At 34.4% G+C, this 24,432-nt stretch overlaps 2 protein-coding genes across 3 annotated transcripts; one reads left to right on the top strand and one right to left on the bottom strand.

Moving 5' to 3' along the window:
* The first annotated feature begins 385 nt into the window (after positions 1-385).
* Positions 386-13,059, top strand: LOC108223316 (increased DNA methylation 1). Of its 2 annotated transcripts, XM_017397502.2 has the most exons (10): positions 386-571; positions 1,807-1,930; positions 2,991-5,623; positions 6,529-6,652; positions 7,340-7,422; positions 8,963-9,207; positions 10,191-10,277; positions 11,179-11,278; positions 12,200-12,407; positions 12,504-13,059. In XM_017397502.2, exons 3-10 carry the CDS (start codon positions 3,119-3,121, stop codon positions 12,860-12,862), a joined length of 3,711 nt encoding a protein of 1,236 aa, XP_017252991.1. In that variant the 5' UTR covers positions 386-571; positions 1,807-1,930; positions 2,991-3,118; the 3' UTR covers positions 12,863-13,059. The 2 variants fall into 2 exon arrangements, with proteins under 2 accessions (XP_017252991.1, XP_063950155.1); XM_064094085.1 differs by lacking the exons at positions 386-571; positions 1,807-1,930 and having other exon boundaries at positions 2,992-5,623; positions 12,570-13,059.
* Positions 13,060-13,965: 906 nt separating this feature from the next.
* Positions 13,966-24,010, bottom strand: LOC108224083 (uncharacterized protein At2g24330). The gene is made up of 6 exons (XM_017398633.2): positions 23,839-24,010; positions 21,976-22,248; positions 17,324-17,468; positions 16,047-16,156; positions 15,133-15,553; positions 13,966-14,972 (listed from the first exon to the last, which is right to left on the bottom strand). The coding sequence occupies exons 2-6, from the start codon at positions 22,243-22,245 to the stop codon at positions 14,293-14,295; spliced, it is 1,626 nt and encodes a 541-aa protein (XP_017254122.1). The 5' UTR covers positions 22,246-22,248; positions 23,839-24,010; the 3' UTR covers positions 13,966-14,292.
* Positions 24,011-24,432: the final 422 nt, after the last annotated feature.

Raw genomic sequence — 24,432 nt, forward strand, 5'->3', positions numbered from 1 at the left:
TAAGCTGTTCGAATACATTTTGACGAGTAAAAAAGATTATGATAGCTGAAATTTTTGATATAATTATTTTCAATATATATTTATTAAATTATAATCATATCTTTATATATACTGTGTGATTGTTTACTAAAAAGTTAATTGACCCGGAAAAAAAGAACAAGCACAGAAACTCTATTCTCTTTATCCCAAACTCCCATAGGAAACTTTACTGTTTAACTGTCAAAACAGAAGAAGGTAAATTTTCATTTCACTTGCATCGCCCTCTTCAAAAAGTTACCATAAAAACAGGGTAAAAACAGAAAACTTACCGCAAAGGGTTTCGATATGATATAGATTATCTCGTGTGTACAAATAAATAATTATTAAAGCTTATGCAAGCATAGCAGACACAACGGCAGCGCTCAACGGTGTTGCATCACATAACTCACATATACATACAGCTTTTGCGTGTATATATCGCGGAAAAAGAGGCGGTAGAGATTGATTTAGAGAGAGATTTGCTTCGAATTGCGTGCATTTCTGCCCTAATTTTGGTTGCGCGAGAGTGAACGATGCGAATGCGGTGAGAAAGGTGCGATTTTTACGGTGTTTTCATGTGTTTTTGCGTGGAATCTTTGGATTTGAGGGCTGATTTTGTGTTTAGGGTTGAGAATTATGATAAAGTTCGTGTCTTGGTGATGTGTGTGTGAAAAAGGTGGGATTTTTGTGGTGTTTTCAGGTGTGTTTGTGTGTGTAATGTCTGGAATGTGGTTTTGGAGCTGAAATTAGTTGATGCTGAGAGTGATTTTGTGTTTCCATTCGAGAAATTTAACATAGTTCGTGTCTTGTTGATGTGTGTGGGAAAAGGAGCGAGTTTTATGTTGTTTTCAGGTGTTTTTTGCTTGTTTAATCTTTGAAATGTGTTCTTGTAGCTGAGATTAGTCGAATCTTAGGTGTGATTTTGTGTTTAATATTAGAAAATTTTAATGAAGTTCGTGTCTTGCTGATATATGTGTGTGAAGGGGTGATTTTTTTATGTTGTTTTAAGGTGTTTTTTGTGTATAATCTATGAAATGTGTTTTGGTAGCTGAGGATTGAGATTATTTAAATTTGAGGTGTGATTTTGTGTTTTTCTTATGAGAGTTTGTGTCTTGCTAATATGTAAAGAAGGTGAGATTTTTATGTTGTTTTGAGGTGTTTTTGTGTCTGATCTTTGAAATTTGGTTTTGTAGCTGAGATTTGTTGAATTTCAGGTGTAATTTTGTATTTGGAATTCGAAGATTTCAATAGCGTTTCTGTCTTGCTGATATATATGGGTGTGTTTGTGTGTGGAACTTGATAAGAAAGAAAAGATTTTAATTTTGTATGGAGGTGCTTTGTTATGTGTAATATTTGAGTGTGTGGAAATTGATAAGAAAGAAGAGATTATTTTTATTTTTAGATTGCAAGATATTTAGTACAGTTTGCGACTTGTCGATGTGTGTGTGTTGTGTGAATATTGGAAATTCTTCAAGAGTTTAATGGAGTGTGATTTTGTAATCATTCTCTTCCTCTCTATATCTATCTACTAAGATACACATAGACACGGTTAATACTTAACACATATATAGAAAATTCAGCATGTTCAGAGGGTCTAGGGTTTTTGTTTATGGTTATAGAGTTTGCTTCGAGAATTATTATTAATCTCGCAACCTACTTCGAATTTTAGTTAATCTCTTAACCTACTTAACATAAACAAACAGACACACTTACACTCTTACACATTTTGAACTATTAACTGAGCGGTTAAACAGATTTACGTAACCTATATATATCATGTGTTTGCAGGGAAGGAGTAGATACAAGAGCTTGAAATTCGAAAGGAAGATCAACTCCAAACTGAGACAATTTCATAGCTTTCAGCCCTAATTCTGAATATAGGAAACGAGATCTGCCGAATGCAGTGGAAAAGGTGAGGTTTGAATTTTTTGTTTTGGGAGTAGTTTTCTTATATCATTATACGTGATCATTGAATATGTTAATGCAGCTAAGAGGAGTGAAAATCACAGTCCGGTTTTCTTGTTTGTGGTTAGATGATATGCAAATTTTAATACTAATGTTGATAATTAAATTGAATCTTAAATGTGGACAGCAGAACTGATGAAATGAATGTTTCTATATTTAAACCAGCCCTCTTAAATTTGCTTCCATGTGATTTTGTGACGTCACCTTCCGTTCTGAATAATTTTTCAGCAACCCCTAAATTTGCTGACATCATGTCATTGGTCTCGAATATTCAATATTGCTACTGACCTACATTGATGAAATTATACAAATGTGTCTAACATTGATAGCAAGTGTTGATTGAGCTGAATTCTTCTTTTTTTAACCTACCCTCGCCCTGGAGTAAATTCTGTGTTAAAAGAAGATCACCATATACTAATGACTAATTCTCAACCCATTATCTTGAACCATACAGCATATACATAATCCTTCACATGTCGGAAGCTTGAAAGTTTGAAACATTGTTATAGTTGACACTTCGGTTCAACTTCACATTGTCTCCCAGATTAGAGACACCGGCAACTTGACATTTTAAGGTTTCTTTCTATGTGAGCATGTGTTTGTGATGTTTCGTCTATCTACTTGAACATCGTTAAGCTATAGGTTCTGTGAGTAGCAAGGTCTAGTGGTCTATTCCTGATTTCAACCTCTTGCAAAATATTAGCATTTCTGAAATTCTGAATTTGCACACCATGGTCTAGTTTGTTTTGGAAAGTGATTTTTTAGCACAACATTAATAGTTTTAGACTTCAGCAAATTATGAATTATTTACCATCTTGATGTTACTGTTTAGAAATAATACCATATTGTATGCATGTATAGTAGTATATACTCTACAACTTTTGGATATATTACACTTCTGTGGTTATATTATCTTTCTTTACTTTTCTTGTCGAAATTTGCTGTTGGAGATCGTTTGTGACGTTATTTCCGGAACTGATATGCTTTTTCTTGCTTTTCTGTGCTAGGAAATGCAATTAGAGATGAAATCCTAGATATGGCGGGATGGAGATTCTTTTTCAGTTAAGTCACTCTTGACCTCTTTGCATTGGCGGTTCATATATTAAAAAGAAGAGAAACGCTGTGGAGCTGCAAAATGCTATTCAGCAGCGAAATTGAGTCTTTGCATGATGATGGCTTTGAGGGTTCAGCGGATGAACACAATACTTGTAGAAAAGTGTACTTTGGTAATGATGGTGGTAGAGGCACTAAACGGTGTCTTGTTACCGGAGTCATAAATTTCGAAAATGTGAATAGCAAGGATGCAGACATATCGCTTGGTTCAAACAGTGGAAGCTCCGCTTTAACTAGTCAGGAGGATCCTCTTAATGTGAAAGAGGATCCTAGAGAGAAATCTGAACCTTTACACGTCTCAAAAAAATTTGAGCGGGAAATAAGAGAAAACCCTGATGTAGCGGCAAAACGTATGAAATTTTCTATTGATGGTCCTTCTGATGCCAAATCATTAACGCAAAATGGATTCGGTTCTTCAGCTCCATTGCAAGGAGTTATTTCTGATGTGCCTCAGTCAGCTTCATGTTTTGTACGTCACAATGTAACATGTCGTATAGTTGAATCAGCTGGAAGCGGGGTTTCATGTAGTTGCTATCTGCTAAAGAAGCACAACAAAATGGAATTTGGTGGCGATACTAATGACGATGATTGTTCCAGGTTTAAATTGTCTAGTGTTGATGGACGTGAGCAGAAGGAGGTTGGAGCTAGCAAAGCTATCGCATCACCTGTTTCTCAGGAGAGCTCTGCGACAAAGCTTCTGATTTCAAGTTCTGCCATAGTTGCAAATGACTCTGGATGTCATCGACCTTCGAAGCCACGCTGGAAAGATTCTTGCTTTGTAGAACTAGATGAAGCAGAAATGTCACTGAGTAGAGAGTCCAAGAATGATCCACGCCCCCTTCTCCGTTTCCTCATCAACCGTTTACTAACAGCTGCAGGATGGGTGGTAGGGAGGCGTAAAAGATCAAGCACATATAATGGGATTGGAGAATACGTATACAAGTCACCAGAGGGAAGGCCAATGCGTGAGTTTCGTAGAGCATGGGTCTTGTGCGGGCATAGTTTGTTTGAAGGTTCGGATATTGTCCACCAGGAACGTGATGTCAAACAGTATATTGATTTGGCTCAGTTTTGGTCTGCTCTAAATGAATCATCAAACAAAATTAAAGAAATGGAGGACTGGGAAACTACTTCAGCACTAGCACATTGTTGGTATCTTCTAGATCCCTTGGCAAAAGTACTGTTCATTGACAAACAATTTAGCTCACTAAAAGCAGGAAAGATAATTCAAGCAAAGAGAAGTTTTGTTGTTCGTTCAAAGAAAACCAGTGATTCTGTTTTCACCTTGCATAATGTGGAAAATGCTGGAAACCTTCTTCTAGGTGATGTACATGCGACACATCAGTCTTGTAGATCTTCTCAGGTTTTAGATCGAGCACTGGTTGTTTATAATAAAGGTAATATCAGCGAGCAGGATAAATATTCTGAATACTTGCAGGTGCTACCACTGGCAACCCAGAAGGGTGCACCATCTAACACATCCAAAGAGAAATCTGGGAGAAACATTAAATTTGAAGAAATGTCTCGTGATGAAAGAAATCTAGCTATCTTATCTTTGCAGGCTTATGGTTCAGACAGCAGTTCAGATGAGATAGATAATGACCTGTTTGGCGTTCGCATTGGTACTCATGATGCAAACCTGTATCTAGGTTGTGATATGAAAAACTCTCCTCTTTGCTCTGCCCAGCAGCAGAATGGTAAAAGTTTTCATCACATTCATAGTAGTTCTAGGGACTTGACTCATGCTGATTACAATGATAGACATGTTCTTGGTCTGAGTATTAAGAGTAACAGCGCTGGAGATGGTTTACCTGTAAAGCGTAATTCTATCGGCTCTGGTAATAAGCCGAAAAAACCTCGAGCCAAAGAAGGAAATGGACAGAAGAAATCATATAAATGCCGATTAAAAGATGACGATCTTCTAATTTCTGCTATAATAAAAAAGAAAAGTTGCAAGTCTACTACTAAACAAACCAAGGTCAGAAAGATTTCGTGCAGATCAAAATCTTTCAAAAAGCGCAAAAACCAAAAGGGAAGTTGCAGGTTGCTTCCACGAAGTTTCAATAGGAGCGGGGTACATTACAAGGAAGGAAACTGTTTACCCTTAGGTTCCAGAACAGTATTGTCCTGGTTAATTAACTCTGGAAATATTTCTCTCAATGAAGTGGTACAGTACCGGAATACGAAGGATGACACCGTGGTGAAGGATGGTTTGGTTACATGGGATGGAATATTATGTAGGTGCTGTGAAACAGTACTCTCTGTGTCCGAGTTCAAGAGTCATTCTGGTTTTAGGCTGAACCGACCCTGTCTTAATCTTTTCATGGAGTCTGGTAAGCCATTCACCTTATGTCAACTTGAGGCATGGTCAGCGGAATATAAGGCTAGGAAGAGTCCTACTCGAACTCTGCGAGCGGATGAAGCGGATGAAAATGATGACAGCTGTGGACTGTGTGGTGTTGAGGGCGAGTTGATATGTTGTGACAACTGCCCATCTACATTCCATCGAGCTTGCTTGTATGAACAGGTTTGAGCATTCAGTTTCCTCTACAATTTATGTTTTCATATATATCTTTAACAAAACAACTTTTTACCAATAAGTTTGTGAAGCTGTGAATTATAAATGAATATGTGGAGTTTTAGGATGTGCTTTCTTCCCCCGTTATCATCTATGAAGTATCTTAGATTCTAGACTAATTTTTTAATATTGTTTGAGTGATATATGGCACGAGTGGAAACATATCCTAAATTGGTATTTGGTATACACATTAAATTTGTATAACATTACATGACATAGTATGGTATCATTGAGATACCAGTAGATAGTACCAATTTCATAGATACACAAACTAGTATTCGTGTAATTAATAGAAGGAAAGAAAATAAATTAAACTGCCACTTTCTGTCATTTAACATGAACAAGAGAATCTGGAAGTTTTAGTACCTCTCTGTGAACCAGATATAGTGCTAATGAAGTATACAGGTTGCGGAAAGGTTAATTTTGTTAAAACCACGAGATGCAATCAGTCATTTCCTTTTTAACATTGAATAATTTATTCATAAAACCTTAAATCATGCTGAAAGTGAAACTACATCTGTTAATATAACATTATAAATACAGAGAGCTGAAATCTAAAAGGCTTGATACCAATGGTAATGTTCTGTACATATTTTGCATATGTTGTAAATTGGTGAATACCTGGGTCCTTTTGTCAATACCTTTCTGTCCATGTTCTTACATCATTAATGTAGTATATTTTGTCAAAAGGCATAGCCCAACTTTTTAGCTTTTTGTTTACATTGTTGCTCCACCAATCAGTCGAGCTACACGTGCGAGGATAAAATAATTTTACCTTTTAATGGTGTGCTGCAGTTTTTTAATTATATACATATGACCAGTAAATTTAACAAACTTTTGTTTCAATTCTTCAGGAAATACCCGAGGGTAGCTGGTACTGTTCGCAATGCACTTGCCAGATTTGTGGGGATTTGGTTAATGATAAAGAGTCTTCAAACTCCCCTAATTCAATTACATGTTACCAGTGTGAACATAAATGTAAAGCTCTTTTTTTAATTTAACGTATAATATTATTCGATCCGGAGTTCATATTGTTTAGCCTAAAAGTTATTAACATCCTTATGTCAGTTACTGTTCCTTGGTTTTTATCCTATAGAAAATGATCGTTAAAGTGTTTCCTTATTAAATATGCACTGTTGTGTGTTTCACCAATATACTTATTTTCTTATGATCAGCAGCAATTTAAGGTATTTATACCTCATATAGGAAGTAGGAACTATTGCTGAATCCAGTCCTGGTATGATTGGTATACGTATATTTGCAAGCAGGCACTAATTCCTTTTTTGTTTTTGATAAGAGCTTTCTCTCTCTCTCTCTCTCTCTCTCTATATATATATATATATATATATATATGTAAGGATTGCCTTACAAATTAGGAGTAAGCTAGACCCAATCTATTCAAATTTAAAGATGGTTGGCCTTTATCCCTGTTTACTTTGATAAGAGATATTACCTTAGCTCTTACCATCAGAAATTGAGTATTTACTGCTCTTAGCGAACTCTTATGCATGTTGGTTCCTTCTTTCTGTTCTATGAAATGTGCAGCATAACCCCTAATGCTACTAATAGTACTATTATGTTATACATAATTACCATTCCCCTCATCTTTGTGTTAAAGCTTGTCATGTCCCTAAATCACCTGACTATTTTATTACTTGCTGGCAGATCACGAGAGATGCTTGAAGGAAAAGTGTATACAAGCTGCTGAGGATTCTGACATCCGGTTATGTGGAGAGGAATGCTACAAGGTAATTTCTTAACAAAAGTTCAACTGGTTCAGTAGTCAGTAAAGTTCTACTAGATATGCGATCATGATATAGAATTAGTTGACTATATGGAATCTCTAGTCAGTTAAATTTTCAAATGACTTTTTGATATCTTTGCCAATTTGAGATATTGGTATTATGTGCAAATAGGATCCAATCTTTATGATTAATGAATAAGCATTATAAACAAGAATATAAAACTACCAAGCATAGAATAGAAATATATATTATATGATATATAATACAACAGAACTTGTAAATTAGTATTAAGATTGAAGATATGTTACCAATTTTTTTTCAGATTGTTATTTTACTTAATGCTATTTGATATATATATATATATATATATATATATATATATATATATATATATATATATATATATATATATATGCTTATTCTGTGAATGTTTCTTGTTATGCAATGATTTTATTAGTCCCTTTTTTATTGTAGTTCCTTTAGACAAAACAAAACATTCTTGTATCAATCTATCACTACACACATGCATATTAGCATATATGTCTTCAGCATCAAACTGATACAGTTTTTTTTTCAATTTTTCCTGAAAATTTAGTTTCGAATTTAATGCTATTATTAAGAGATATGGTTTTTATGCTGACAAATTTGAAATGACACTAATATTCGTTCTTTTCATGTGGTGTTACTTGAGTACGTCTAATTTGACTGCTGATGTCAATACTTCCTACGAAAACTACAGGATTGAGGAAATGAAGTCTTAAGGAAAGAAAAAATTATATGCTTCGTCAAAATAAACACACAGATCACGGGGAAAGATAAGATTATATGCTTCGTCAAAATTAGCACGCAGAATTGCATGTTACTAGATTCAGATTGCTAATTTGTTAGTATATTGTTACCATTATTGATTCATTGCTTAAGATAAACGCCAAACAAGTGAATGTATCTTATTTAATGAAGAGCTTATAGATTGAAACACTGGAAATTTAAACTTTTAAAATGCACTGAACTTGTGAAGTATCTTTGCAATATTTTACGCAGAAAAACATGGCACTCTATGAGAAAATTACATATTTAAAGATGATCACTAGTTGAATCCATATATATACCTCAGGCAATGATAATGAAGGAATTCTACACGGAGTATGTTGTAATTTCTTTTCACTACATTATATGTTACAACTCAAGATAATACTGAAAGATTCCTTAACACAGGCTATAATGACAGTATTTTAGCTCAAGATTATATTGAGTTATCCGAAATAGTAGTAGATGTTCAGCAGCATTTAGTTGAGGTCATCTAAATAGGACTTACCAGTGACAGGCCTCAGAAATGTCTAGCTTGTAAATTTGTTTCCTAAGAGAGATGAGTTCTCAACAGATTGTTTAGTAAATAGTTTAATAAATTTTTTGGGGTAGGATTAGGTTATTTATTAACATTTGCTGTTCTTACAGAATATGATTTGCTGAATATAACTAAATTTGCTAGTTTGGTAGTGCTTGCTGCTGATTTGTGTGGTACTTCATCCACTGATTCATGCAGGTTTACTCGGATCTTCATTCCCGAGTCGGGCATATGAATCTCATTTCTGATGGTCTTGCTTGGACTCTCTTGAGGTGCATTCATGGCGACAAAAAATTCAACTCTGGTCAACGGTTTGTTGCTTTGAAGGCAGAGTGCAACTTAAAATTAGCTGTTGCTCTTACAATAATGGAGGAGTGCTTTCTTCCAATGGTTGATGCAAGGACAGGCGTAGACATGATACCCCATGTGCTGTACAACTGGGGGTCAGTACTTGTCAATACCCCCCCCCCCCCCCCCCCCCCCCCCCCCCCCTCTCTTCAACACACACAAACAGATTTTTTTTATATCCTTGCACTTCCATTGATTAAGATGATCTAACTGATAATGTAGATGAAAGGCATACATAAAATTGAAGACATTGAATGGTAGAATCTACCTTCCACCCAAATACTTAATAATGTGTTAGTTGACCATCTCTGACAACAACATGAATTATATATATTTTTAGCTGAAATAAGTAATGAGGTGGTCATACTCATTTGATCATTTGTGTTGGAACTCGTTACCTCTTGAGTCTTGATTCAATACTAGACTTTGAATTACAAAATTGGTATCTATAAATTTATCGCTGCTTGATAGGCACACTCGTGTGCCATATGCATAGAATCCTACAGTCGGCGGGGTTTTAAATGCATGTGTTCGTTGGAGGGGTGTGTACTTCGATCATCTACTGGTGATACACTGCTACATAGGAAGGACCCAGAGTTTTTTGTTTTTTGAAGATAATACTCACGCTTCATAGGACGGCCTCATCTGAATGTAGGAAGGACTCGAAGTTTTTTTTTGAAGAGCCACACAATGAAACTTGTGCAACTGGCCGAAAATTCCAAATTTTATTCGAGTTAATCATCAATCCTTCCTGTTTAAGCTCCAATCCATATTTAATTAGAACTCCTTACATCCTACAGTAAAACATGAATATCTATTATATAAAAATCTAATTCAATACAAAAAAACTTAAATATAGGGACAATATTAAAATAAAATGCACAGACATCAATAATTGTGAGATTATCCTAATATTGACCTGTCTCAAATACTTTGGCCTTTCCAGGTATTTATACAAAATCAGAAAGAAGATAAAACAGTGATGCTTGACTTTTTTTTTTTGCTTTTATTGTATCATTCTCCTTTTGAATTTTTTTATAAATTCCATTTGAAATTGAGAATTTTGGCTTGTGTGCAGATCCCGATTTGCGCGACTAAATTATCATGGTTTTTACACTGTGGTCTTGGAGAAAAATGACGTGTTGTTGTCAGCAGCATCAATCAGGTAGCTTATATTGTAATTTCCTTCCTGTAAAGTTAAAAGTGACAAAACTTTCTGGTTTTGGACCATCAAGGAAGTCAGCTTTCCCGACTCTTAAATATTGTTTGTTTTGTAGTCTAAGCGTGTAACTTTGTTCGTATTGCCCTTCCAGAATATAATAATAGTGTGCATAAGTAAAAATTATTTTCTCTTTGCTCTCTTGCTAATAATCACATGTTGGGGGATATGTAGCATAGACAGAGAAGTAGACTTATTTTATGTTGAAGTCAAATTTATAAAACTCATTGATCATTTGATCGAGGAACTTTACCAATAAAGGGCTTTTTCCAAACTCTGCAAATGGACATGAACCTCCATCGTTTATGCAGACTAACATATATAGGTGAACTGGTGGTAATAATATGTAGATATGCAGATTCCAGATCTTTTACATATTTGGACCAAACCAATTGTTGTAGATAAAATAGCATTTTTTTTGCCATGAGATTAACTTCATTGCAATTAGTTCGACTAAATCAGTATTATAACGTTACTAAATACTTCCATATAAAGCATCATCTTTGTTGTAATGATGGAATATATAATTAACTGCCATTTGACGGGAATGTATTTGTACAGAGGATGCTGCTAGCCTGAAGAATGTGTACTTTCTTCTTTTTCTTTCTTGGATGGGGAGAGGGATTTTTTTGTGTGTGTGTGTGTGGTGGTTGTGTGTGTGTGTGTGGGGGGGGGGGGGGGGGGGGGGTTACACAATTGCTTGTTTGAAAATTTTCAGGACATCTGTTGCTATTATTAGTGAGTACTTGTTGGAATGCAGGATCATGAGAAGAAGAAGCACAATGCTTGTTTATTTTATTAATCAGGACATCTTTTCTAATTTTATTAAATACTTGTTGGAATGCAGGATCCATGGAGCAACAGTTGCAGAAATGCCCCTGATTGCTACCTGCAGTAGATACCGGCGGCAGGGAATGTGTCGCCACCTTATGAATGTCATCGAAGAGGTAGTAATTCTATTTGACTACAAGGAACGAATTTACTATAGAGCTCTAGCATATGCACTGATAAATGAAGAAGTTACATATAGAGCTATATCACATCACCTATGATTGAAATACATTTGTTCCCTCTTTGTAAGGTAAATTTTCTATGAAATGGAAATTTATGTCCACCATGCCTTTTTGGCTTAAAATAAAATCCTTCAATGTATAGAACAAGGGATGACGTTAGGTTCTTGGGTTGACAGTAGTGGTAGGACTGTAATGGGAACTTAGATCTTTAACATGCTTGGCAGCTGACACTGACCTTATCCGTCATTTAAAAAAATGAAGTTACGGAAGAGTAAGATTAATTTAAGATTGTGTTTTGGAATATGTAATTCATTTCAAATTTTGGATTTCAAATGACATGATTTGAGGAGTCATTTCAAACTCTCAGATTTTTACTAGTATCTGAATATCATGGATTTCAAATGAAATTCAAATCTAACTTTTTTTGTGTATCCAAACATGTCATTTGATCAATTCAGGATTTCAAATGAAATCCAAGTTCCCAAACAGGCCATGAGATATTTTGATGTCTCAAATTGGGACCCTGCCATGTATATATAGCAACTGAACCAGACACCCAACTATATATCAGTCAGATGTCAGGTCTTGAGAGGGTAAGATGAACGTGATCATGCGGACCTTACCCACTCCAAGGAGTATAGAGGTAGTTTCCATGAAGACACCAAATTAAATGTTTTCACTACATGTTAAATGTTGTACAAACTAGTGGTGACAAAATCTATAATTCTGGACACCACCTCCCTAATATCCTATATCATAACCATTCCTGCTTTATTGCTAATTTATCTATATAAAGTTTCAGTTACTTCTGCATGCAAGTTCATTTTTTAGTTTTTTGTCCCTTTTCCCCTGTAGATGCTAATGTCCATAAAGGTTGAGAAGCTTGTCATATCTGCAATACCTGATTTAGTAGAGACATGGACAAAAGGTTTTGGCTTTGAAAGGTTAGAGGATGATGAGAGACGACAACTGCGGCGAACTGTCAACTTAATGGTATTTCCAGGATCAGTATGGCTCAAAAAATCTCTCTCTAGGAGTCAAGTATCAAAGGATCAACAAATCGGTAAGGGTTATTGTTTTCTGCCATAAAAAACCATTGCTTCTGTTGCCAGTAGCCACCTTAAGTTTTTTCGAAATTACATGAAATAAATATATACAGGTGAAATAGAATCATGCAATGTGTCACCTTCTGAAAAAGATGACTTGCATGTTTCTGGATCTTTAGTTGAAGAGCCCCATGGGATTCAGCCTGCAAGTGAACCCGAAGTGCATATGACCACTGAGGAACTTGATGTCAAGACAGAACTGGTACCCGCTAATGGCAACAACATACAGATAGACAAAGACCTGAAAGAAGCCGTGGATATCCGCTGCTCGAAGCTGTCATGTGAAGAGAAAGAAGAAAATAATCAATCGAAAGTTTATGTTGATTCAATGGAAGTGTACATTGAAAGAGAACATACCGAACAGGTAGAGAGACCAGTTAGGCAAGGCATAATAACAGCGAATGACGTATAGGGAACCTGTAGCATTGCACTCAAAGAGTCAAAGTGCTTATAAAGAAATGTATAAACTTGTAGCATTGCATTTCAGTAGGTTGAAAATCTAGATTGGCAGTTCCTAAAACTGCAGGAAAATTTTAAATTTAGACTAGGTGTATTTCATCTGTTACTTTGTTGTTTTTTAAACCAAGAAAAATTGGTAGACTTAGAGGACTATTTTGCATAGCATACATAATCACAGTATCTGCTAAAAAGTTTTGCTGGAGGAAAAAAGGGTTCTAAGTTCTAACATATGGCCTTAACAAGGGAATAAAGGTCACAGTTAAATGATACTAGTATACATCCAATTATTATTTCTCGTGCTAAAAAGGTAAAAAGCTAGCTTTTCTGTTCTGGTCTATCTTAATATTTCTTTATCTCGTAGTGGCTACTAATATAGACATACACTGAGCGAAGTAGTATGGTGTGTTGTGTATTTATAATATGTATGTATTCATGGGCTACCAGCTTATTTTGTGATGTTTATATCTTATATTTATGATTTGACCTTTGACCTTGGAGAAATAGTGCACTGCATACTCATAGATGATTTACGCTAATTAATCGATTAGTAGTTTTAAGAAGTAGTCTTTCGACAATGACGATTTTTTATTATGTTTGGTAAAGTAAATGTTTATTTTCAGAAAATAGTACTCCCTGACCCTGTGCTCTCATTTCATAATCATCTCTGCGCACATTATTTTCAAAATTGTTTGTTTCTAAACAAAGAGTTAAACTCTTAAGTTCAATTTAAAATTATTATTTTTTAATAAAAAAACTTGTTTAGACATAATTTTTATATACTTCCAAATATATTTGAAGGAAATTGCAAATAAATATATGGGTTAATTTTTTTTTCATCAGTGATCGTAATCATACGAGTCTTCATTTCGACTTTCGAGACCTGTTTTGATATGAATTGGGCGATCATTTTCATTTTAATACTGGTTTCGACATAGATCGAGATTTAGCGATCCTCCTTTTTATGTGCTATACTGCCTCCGTGTTTTCTTATAACTTATAGAGTTATGAGAGTTAATTGCAAAACACCGCCCACTGGAGTTCGGAAAAAGCACTCTATGACTAATACTTTATACAATTGAACTCTAATTTATATTCAAAACTGTGACAATCACAATACTAGGATTCCAGTAATTGCTTACACCAAGCAAACACAAGCTGTTTTTACATACACGCAGGTCAATTCTGCTCCTAATACAGCCAGCTCTGCTATGTGTATATGATTATATATAGATAGACGTATCATTTTTACAAAATCGAAAGAAAACCATGACAATCACAAAAATGAGTATGGCTTAAAAACCTATACAGAAGATGGTCACAACCAAGCTTAAAGGGTGGGGGGGAGGGGAAAGCTGTGACATGCATTTCCAAATAAACCTGCTATCAACTTACTTCACTCTCGTGTGCTGTTGTCTCGCTTGTTTCTTTGTGTTCCACTTCAGATGCCGTAGGACTATTGCTATCAGATGCTTTGTCATTCCTGGGTTTACTAACATCTTGTATTTCTTTGTGTTCCAATTCAGCTGCCACAGAGTTACTGCTATCAGATGCTTTGTCACTCATGAATGTACCAACATCTTGTAGTTCTCTGTGTTCCACTGCAGCTGCCACAGGGCTAGTGCCGTCAGATGCTTTTTCACTCATGGGTCTACTAACATCTTGTGTTTCTTTGTGTTCCATTGCAGCTGCCACAGGGCTACTGCTATCAGATGCTTTGCCAGTCACGGCTCTCCCAACATCTTGTGTTTCATTAGGTTCCACCGCAGCTGCCACGTGGCTACTGCCATCATATACTTTGTCACTGAAAGGTCTACTAACATCTTGTGTTTCTTTCTGTTCCACTGTAGCTGCCACAGGACTACTGCTATCAGATGCTTTGCCACTGACGGGTTTACTAACATTTTGGACCAGGCTATCATCCACCGGTCTGAAAGATCTAGAACCAGGGGACGTCATTTGTGAACTGTTGGGGGAATTGTCTTCTAGTTGCTTTGGCCTATTTAAGGCATTGCAGTGTGGGCAATAGTAAGTGATGTACGGGAAATCTTCCCTCCTTGCAAGCCCTGTATACGCAAGGAACAAGTATTATATCTTAATCATCTATAATCTCATTGGCTTAACAAGTATTATATGTTTATAATCCACAATCTCATTGGCTCCATCGTAAGATTTTTTCTTGTCTCAACAACAAAAGAGATCAGACTATGATTTTACTCTACTCACCATTGTGCATATGACAGCTGCCACAAATAAGTGCATAAGATTGGGTTGGATCCTCTCCAACAAGCAAAGCTGCAAGTCGAGCAATCCATCCCCCATCCTGAGCATGTATTCCCGTTGGAGTTTCATGTTCAACCACCAGCTCCTCATGTCTAAACAAGTCAGACCCCTCAGCTGCATGTTGCATCATTTCTGCTTCCAACTGCTGCATACCAGTACTTGCGTTGCTATTGGATCTAGTGAGTGGTTGCTTGCGATTTCGGAGACCACTAGATTGCACATGTTCAGCATCAGTGCTCTTCCCCATAGAATGATTAAATTTTGAATCATCGCCCATATACAGTTTTAAGCCAGAATCCATACCCAACTTGGAGGCTAGGACTGTTGCAGCAGCTGCCTTGGCTGCTGGATCGGGGTCATATCTCTGCAAAAACGAAATAAGGCAATGCTCATTCTATATTCTAGATTTCTACGCAAGTAATTATACCTCCTCATCATGCAAGACATATTGAAAAATGCTCTAATAGAAGTGTATGTTTTATTCTCCCTCCTCATCACATAATTAATACTTTTGTAACTTCAAAATCGTAGAGTCATGAAATGATACAGCTCAAAACTCACTAGTATATGCTAGGTATGTTGTTTGCTCTAAGAGGAAGAATTGCATTTGTATTTCAAAAACAAGATACTTATTGAAGAGAGAGTATGTTGCAGCTTTGTAAACAATATCGTACAGTCGATGTTAACATCTCAGATGGTGAGCACTTTGGTCCTTCATACTTATCTATAATACTAAATGTCAAGTCTACTGTGCCCAACTTATCTGACCCACCTCGGGCAATTAAATTCTATACATCAACATTAAGCTTAAAAGGCTTTATCACCATGTATAACAGACTACATAAGATGACCATTACCTGAATAAGTTGCTGTGTAGTATAATAATTAGTTCTCTCTTTGAGTTCATTAATTTTTTCTATGCGTTCAGCCCGAAGCCGTTCTATAGTCTCCTGATCTTTGCGGTCACCTGAAAAATCAAATTAAAAAGCATTATCAAATAATAAATTTCTAATAACCATCTTCAACTTTATCCAGAGATTAACAACATATGAAAGAATATCATAAACTCTTCCACAAGCTTTACTACAATTACTCAAAAAACTTTTACAGTATTCTTAATATAAAAATTCTCCCACCAAAACTTATCTATATATGTCACAGAACTTTATGGATCCTTTAACTACTACGTACACATTTGACATATAATGCAATCACCTCTTCTTTTGCAAGTTAGTTTCTAATAATAAGTGAAGAACCGAAAAAATAAAAAATCGTCAAGGTTGATTGATCGACAGAAAGTAATATCTTAAGGAAAAACGCTATGCTTCATCATGTCAATTGCATAGTCAACCAAAATAGCACACATTTAAGATTAAAAACTCAAAGACTGCGTTTATGCAGAATATGACTGAAAAGCAGATACTGGCCTAAATATTAAAGTTCAGAAATACCCATAAAATAATGCACATAAATGCCGCCATCGGACAATGGTTGCAAAGGTTTGTGAATTGTCTTCAACTTGGTAGGAACATGCTTGCGGTTTCACAAATTAGATATGTATTATTTTCTTTCCAACCTTAATAACTTAATATATATGACATGCTTTGCAGTACTAGACCATGTAAATAATGTCCCCAACAAGGAGTTAAAGAGAAGACAAAGATAAACAAACCAATATGGGATTTCTTCCTTGGACATACATTCGTTAATTTGTCTACATGTTTTTCTGTCTCTGTACCCACCTGTACATCATTATTTTTTTCCATTTTTATTTTTCTTTGTTAAGCTGGTGTTCAATTTTAGACATATGAAGCCTAGATCATCGTGTCTAGTTATTACAGATAATATAATGCCTTCGCCCAATTAATTTCCTTTTTAAAGTAAGAATATATTGTATGAACACTCGGAAAAATATATGGGATTTATTAAGTTGCAGTACCAACCCAGGGTAAGACTCAAGTCAAGACAAACAGCACACAGGTAGAAAGAAATCAGAACAGCAAGTAAAACCAATACAAGAAGCTAAATGCTAACTGGGGGGCTGGGGTATTAACCATTATTGAAAAAAAATGGGGATAGGATAACAATAACATTCTATGAGAGATTAAGGTCCATAAATACGTTAGCAACTTACACATCCTTGTGATGCTTACAAGAGCTGAATAAGTAAGTGAAGACACAGCAGGCAAAAGAAACATGGGCAACACGCGTAGGGCCCTCATCTTCCAGTTCAAGTCCAATGATCTTGTAGTAATGATAGCATAACCAACAGCAATAACCTAAAACACAGATATTCAAGAGAATCAATATACATCACCGTTAATATAATTTAAATTAGGAGTATTTTATTAGACAGTTTAATTATATTTAGTGCAGACATTAGTGCTTTATTACTCATGTATTTTATATTTGGGGTTAGAAGTCAGTCTGTAGCTTATCTAGTATAAGCTGCATTGGTTACAGGCCTTAGTATATTAGTTATTTGATTGGGTCTTTTATTATCTATATACAGATTAGGCTTGAGTATTGGAATAACAATAATAATTAATCATAGAATTGAGTTGTGATCCATAGTTTTTAATCGCTTCCATGGTTGGGAAACACTTGGGGTAGTGGATTTTAAGCGATTAATCCACCCAAGTTCTATCTTATTATTGTTTTGTTATAATAACTCATTATTTGCGGAAGTTGTCCTGCATCAAGTTTTTGCCGTCAAATGCTTAAACATGTGACATAAAAAGTGCGTAAATTACTCTAAGTATGACAAAGAAGAGGCATTCATGAGTCATTTGAATAATATCCAGTTCTCGTTAGGGATGGCAGAAAAAACCGATCCGAATGGATACCCGACCGTTTCGACCCGAATGAATCTTACCGAACCCGATATTTTGGATTTGATTTTTAGACCCGAACGAGTTTGGATTTGGATTTGGATACTAGGTATTCCGTATCGAAACCCGACCCGAAATCCGAATCCGATCCAAACCCGAAACCCCAAAAAAAATCCAAATATATATATATATATATATATATATATATATATATATAGGCTCATGATCAAATAGAAACCACTCTTAAAATAAAAACTAGAAACCAGTTTCCCTACCACTATTTATAACTACGGGTATCACTAATTTATACTGCACTAATCACTGTTTTTATACAGTATGTAAACAGCGATTTTTATTATCAAAATTGAGAAAATCTACTTATCTAAATTATTGATAATCGATTGTAGATGATTAATTTCATCCGTAGGAAGGTTCTTGGTGGTAGGAAGCCACAAGAGAAGTTGTATGATGATGGTAAGTAGTCGTTAGTTTTGTAAGTTATGATGGAAAGTTTATGTGACTATTGGTGATGATAGACAATGGTGGTAAGTCATAGAAACGTTTTGTAATGGTGGTAAGAGGTCCATTATTACGATTTGGGTGAAAATGATGGTCATATACGTTGCATATATGTGTATATATATATTTATATTCGCGAGATATGCTATATATAAATTAGTGATATGTTTTGTACAAATTAGTGATTTCTGTAGTTAAAAATAGTGATAAAAAACTGTCCAGAAACTGGTTTTTAGTTTTTAGGCTAATTTGGTTTCTATTGGAGTAGGACTCTATATATATATATATATAGGGGAGGGTTCTGGTACAAACTTACAAACTTACAAACTTTTTTTGTTCAACGCATATATAACTTGAGTTCAACATTTTTTCAACATTTTTTGTTGAACATTGACTAAAATAGTGGTGGAGAAGTACATAAACCAATTTTTAAATGTAAGAACTAAGGTAAACATGTTATATAACTAATATTTATGTTTCTAGACCCTACCCAAACCCTAGAGGTATAGTTTAAACATATTTTTAGATATATTCAACACAATGATAATTAGTGTTCAACACCCGATGTTGAACCCCAGTTATAAATGTGTTGAAAACGCGATTTATTTATGCGTTATTTTTAAAAATTGTGATGTTTTTTGAAAAATTTTCAACATGGATACTTTATATAACTAAGGATTAACACGATAGGAGAATAAAAAAAAGTTTGTAAGTTTGTAACTTAAAAAAGTTTTTATTTGATCCTATCCCTATATATGTATGTATGTATGTATGTATGTATGTATGTATGTATGTATGTATGTATGTATATGTGTATGTATACTAATATACTTTTTTTCAATTTTAAATCTACTAAGGTAGAGTGTGAATGTGTATATTCTTGGGTTATAGTGACTTTTTTTGTTTAACTAATGAGTTACTTTAAAATTTCATACTCCATATAGTGAAGATTTGTGTTTAGAAATTATTAAATACGGTTCAAGATTTTATTAATGTGTAATACTTTATTATTAAAGTAGTTTAGTTTTAAATATAATGAAATTTAAGGGCGAAAAAATCAAAAATAATATTTTTACAATACTATATAAATTTCGGAATTCAGGTTTTGGATAAACCCGAACCCGATCCGAAACCCGTGGATTTGGATTTGGATTTGATATGTGAAACCCGATTGGATTTGGATTTGGATTTTAAAAATAATTTGGATTTGGATTTGGATATCTCAAATATCCGAACCGATCCAACCCGTTGACAACCCTAGTTCTCGTGCTCTACATAAGTTTGCAACATGCAAGTTTTTAAGTCAGTCATTAGTTATTGAACAATATTAAGTTTTTACACTCTACATTTTTTCAACATACAAGTTCTAGAGGTACGCCTAATACTCCATAGAATAACTGGGCCATATCTCCATCGAGCTTGTGGTTTCAGTATTTCTTTAGTGCAATAATTTCATGTAGTAATCAGAATCCATACAAAATTCAAACTACAATTTAGCCGCTATAGCCAAATATACAACTTTTTGGTTTTATGAGTTAAATTAGCCGCGGGGATAAAACAATTGTTAAGTAAAGCAATTATTCTTCTTGACTTTAGCTGAACCCGCCTTGTAGTGCCTCTTCTAATTCATTACATTTTGAAACACATGTTAAAATAGTCGAACATTAGAATCCCATATTAAATATATTACATTATTAAACAGGACACAGTTGGAATTGTTTCCAAAACCCTCTCAAACACACAACTCAAGTACAAGAATATAAGACCTAATGTTGACAGAAAAAGTAACTTTTCCATGTTACTCATCATTGTGCTTACTTTAGGTGTAAAAGTGCATCTAATCTTCCTGTCTAAATATGGTATTAAATTCCATGGAGCTTCATTTCTGATCTTATATTGACAGTGCTTTTTTTTTTTCAGCCTTCATGATTAATATACAAAATTTATTGATCTCTTTATTTCTTTAGCTTCTTTACTCTCTACTAACATATGCAATCTACCAATACTCTAGGTCTAGTATGCACGCAGTATTCTTATAAGAACAATTAGCCTATAAAGTCACTATACTAGTTACAATGCCTTCGCTTGTGATTGCTTTTAAGCTAATACTTTGTTTTTCTCATGACTTATGTGTGCAGTTAATTTAAACCGCTACAAGAGAAACCCATTACCAGAACAATATCAGTGCATACAATAGTAATATTACGTATCTCGAGACCATGCTCTCTTCCTCCGTAATGGGATACACACCAAAAACATGGCATGGCATGGCTCCGTAAATAAATTTATTTATTAATCATAGAGTAAAGGCGGCCAAGTGATCAGGAATGAAGCTCGAAGGATTTTAGTACCATTTTTTAGCCGGGAAGATTAGATGCACTTTTACACCCAAAGTAAGCATGATGAAGGAGAGGGAAAACCTGAAGTTGTGGTTCTTTTGCACTTGAATCACCCTAGTTCTGTTTATTTATTGTTCATATTCTATGACTACTTCATATCTGTCATGCATTTGAAAGATCTATCTTAGTCTTTATTGTCCAATTGTCTAAAGAATGTACCCTATAAAAACCCTTTGATATATTGTAAAAGAGTGAATGCTAAATCTACCCTTATCATTCACTTAAGCACAATTAGTCAATGACAAGGGACGTGGAAAACCTGAATTTATTTTTCTTCTGCACTTGAATCACCCTGGTTCTATCCATTTATTGTTCATATTCTATGACTACTTAATCTCTGTCATGTGTTTGAAAGATCTATCTTAGTTTTTAATTGTCCAACTGTTTAAAGAATGTACCCTACAAAAACCCTTTGATATATTGTAAGAGAGTGAATGCCAGTGGCGGATACAGGATTTAGTATATGGTGTGTCACACATTTTATCGAACACCTTGCAGCCTTTATTTTTTTTTAAAAAAAAATTGTAATTTTTAAAAATCTAAAACTATGAGTATAAAAGAGGAGAATTTTGAAGATAAATCATATCAAGTACGTGAAGTTTTAGAGTGAAAAATTAAATTGATGGAGAAGCTAGAACATTTGACTGAGACAGAAGAAAAAGTTGCGTAACGATTTAAGTACAAGATGTATACAAGAGTACACATATAAATGTAAAAAAAATATTATTTTTTTTTAAAAATAATGGTAGGTCACTTGCCCTACCTTTAGCAATGGTACATCCGCCACTGGTGAATGCTAACAGCTACCCTTATCTATCACTTAATAAAATTGAGCTATCTTAGTAATTTTCTTGCTTTAATAGACAAGATATATAAGGAGATCGTAACGGTGTGCAGATGAGGTTGATTAATTTGGACATGATTACTTTATTAGTTTCCAAAATATTTATGACTACATGCAATTCAAAATCATAATTACCATCAGAATGCAAATAGTTTAGTCACGTGACAGGCAAACGGATAGAAAAGCACTATACCTCAAAAAGTACAGAGAAAACTACAAGATTTCTAGTCATCCTCCTCCAACTTGTAGATCTCTTTTTCAATCTAGCAAGAACAGTAGCCTCTTCCTTGGATATATGTTTCAGTCTCTTCTCGAAGTCATCACCATGTATCCCAAATAAACCATTCCACATTCGAGAAAATACTCCTCTCTTAGTCTTCTTCTTCTTCTGTCTTGGAGATGTAGGTGAAGATGAAAGGGCACCTACGATCTCTGCAATTTCTCTCTCGGATTCACTAGCCATTACCTATAATCAAAATATATGGCAAACTGAGTTTATATAAACAGAATTCTCATATAAGAATCTTTTTTAAAATAAATTCATAGATTGAGGCAAGATTGATAGCAATTGGTCCTGTACTGTACATTTTTTCCCAGATGGCAAGAGGGAAGGCCTTGTTGGCATTTCCAAATCCTTTTATAGTTTATAATAAAACTATTTAACACAAATTAATACTACTTGGGTCCATTTTGTGCAACTATATCCACCTATGCTATTAGTAGAAAAGGCCTTGAACAATTCTGATGTCTTTTATGAGTTACTGGCCTTTCTTTCACAATTCTCTGCTTTTTGTTTATTAGACTTTATCTTTTCTTATTTTAAACTTTTGTTCTTTCAAAATTTATTTAACACTGGTAATGTCATGCAATGCGGCACTGGTCAATCAGCATGCAACTAAAGTCGCTGCAAGATAGATTCCTGTTATGCTGTTGGTCCAACTATGATGCCAGGCAAAAATAACAGTTCCTAATCCTTCAGTGACTGGATGCCTAATACCCGTACTAACTTGCTAATTCAGGCCAAACTGAATTGCTGCATTGTTTGATCAATTACACCTACTGGTCTATTTCTGTTGGGATGGAAGACCATGAATCATCGGGCCGAGGAATTTAAAACAATAATAAAACTCGCACAAAAAACAAATAGGAGAGACCCATATTTTTCACTATCAATAATCTACTCAAAAAAAATACAAATAACAATCCCTTAATTTTAGAATAGAACTCGGCAATCTTTCCTAGTTATAATCAAACACTATTCAATCAACGTTTATACTCCAGAAAATATTTATCAACTTCAATAACAAGGAATAATCTTTTTCTAGAGTATACTAAGCACTCGGCTTCCAAAGCCTCCGACATTGCTCTTTTCAAACCATATTCTTTGATTGTAATGCATCATTTGTCTGCTGAACTGCAATTGATTTTCTCGAGTTCAATTAAACTACATGGAACACGATGACAAATTGGGCATAGACCCTTCCCTAGCCTCATATTCCATATATGTTAAAACCTAAACAGCGTCTCCTCAATAATATTATTCTAGCAAGCGGAATCATGACTCCTAAGCATATATTGATTTAGTAGTTAGAATCTCTTAAATATTCTTCCGCATTCAGCATTCTAAATAAATTTATATAACACAATCACCACAATAGGACAAAACAATCACGATCTGTATCACAATCAAGCAAATATCACATCCGTAATTTTATTTCCAAAACTTTCAAACATAATATACACAATCACAAACTCGAACATATCACATATATTTCCACATTCTAGATGACATTATACTCTCAACCTGTATCACAATCAAACCAAAGTAGCAATCATAATTTCAATTCTCATAAATAACCGCAATATTTCATTAAATTTCAACAAAAAAAACATTATCACGTCTCAATCTCAATTGTCCGGTTCTCGATCAAAATCGCCTGGCTTCAGTCAATTACGATTAATATATGCAAACATAAATAAACAAATACACGTATAGATATGTGCAAATAATTCAAAATTGTGCGGAATATAAAATTAAAAAAGAAAAAGAAAGAACCTAATTCGGATCGATTGATCGGCGACGACAAGACGACGACGGCGATTAAAACGTGTGAATTTGTGTACGTATAGGCGCCTATAGATACAAATCTCGCGCACTTTCCACAAATGTTATTAGCTCTTTCCTTCCATCAACACTTTTTATTTCTGCTTTTCTCACTCTGTTGTGTATTTTAGGCATGTGATTTTATTTTATTTTTTATACGGTCATGTATAAATAAAGCCGTTATAAATTACTGTAAACATGAAGTTGTGAGTGTTAAAATTTGCTCGATAAAATCTTTTGCTTTTTTAATGAGATACTTATTTAATTCATATTTTATTATTTATAAGTTAAATTTTAAAATTATTTTAGTATAATTAAAACATCTATTTATAATTATTTTTAGTATTAATATATGTTATTAATAGTAATTTCATTTTTTTCAAATAATCAATATACTTATATAAAGGAGAAGCGAGGGGCGTGTATGTGGCGCCTCTCACATCGCTCCGTTCTATTTTTCTAATTTTCTGGAATTTTTGGATGGAAAATAATCAAAAATTAGAACTACCTTTTTAGTTTCGGATATATTTGAAGCAAGTTTCAGAA

The sequence above is a fragment of the Daucus carota genome, chromosome 5, assembly GCF_001625215.2.
Source record: "Daucus carota subsp. sativus chromosome 5, DH1 v3.0, whole genome shotgun sequence".
NCBI classification, from domain to species: Eukaryota; Viridiplantae; Streptophyta; class Magnoliopsida; order Apiales; family Apiaceae; genus Daucus; species Daucus carota.

What these genes read in the sequence shown, in the direction of transcription:
- LOC108223316 (XM_017397502.2), top strand. Translation starts at nt 3,119, where the DNA reads ATGCTATTCAGCAGCGAAATTGAGTCTTTGCATGATGATGGCTTTGAG. An exon ending in TTATGAATGTCATCGAAGAG is followed by an intron (nt 11,279 to 12,199) that starts GTAGTAATTCTA and finishes TTTCCCCTGTAG; the next exon opens with ATGCTAATGTCCATAAAGGT. An exon ending in ATCAAAGGATCAACAAATCG is followed by an intron (nt 12,408 to 12,503) that starts GTAAGGGTTATT and finishes AAATATATACAG; the next exon opens with GTGAAATAGAATCATGCAAT.
- LOC108224083 (XM_017398633.2), bottom strand. Translation starts at nt 22,245, where the DNA reads ATGGCTAGTGAATCCGAGAGAGAAATTGCAGAGATCGTAGGTGCCCTT. An exon ending in TGTAAGCATCACAAGGATGT is followed by an intron (nt 16,157 to 17,323) that starts GTAAGTTGCTAA and finishes TTGATTTTTCAG; the next exon opens with GTGACCGCAAAGATCAGGAG. An exon ending in CTACACAGCAACTTATTCAG is followed by an intron (nt 15,554 to 16,046) that starts GTAATGGTCATC and finishes TCGTTTTTGCAG; the next exon opens with AGATATGACCCCGATCCAGC.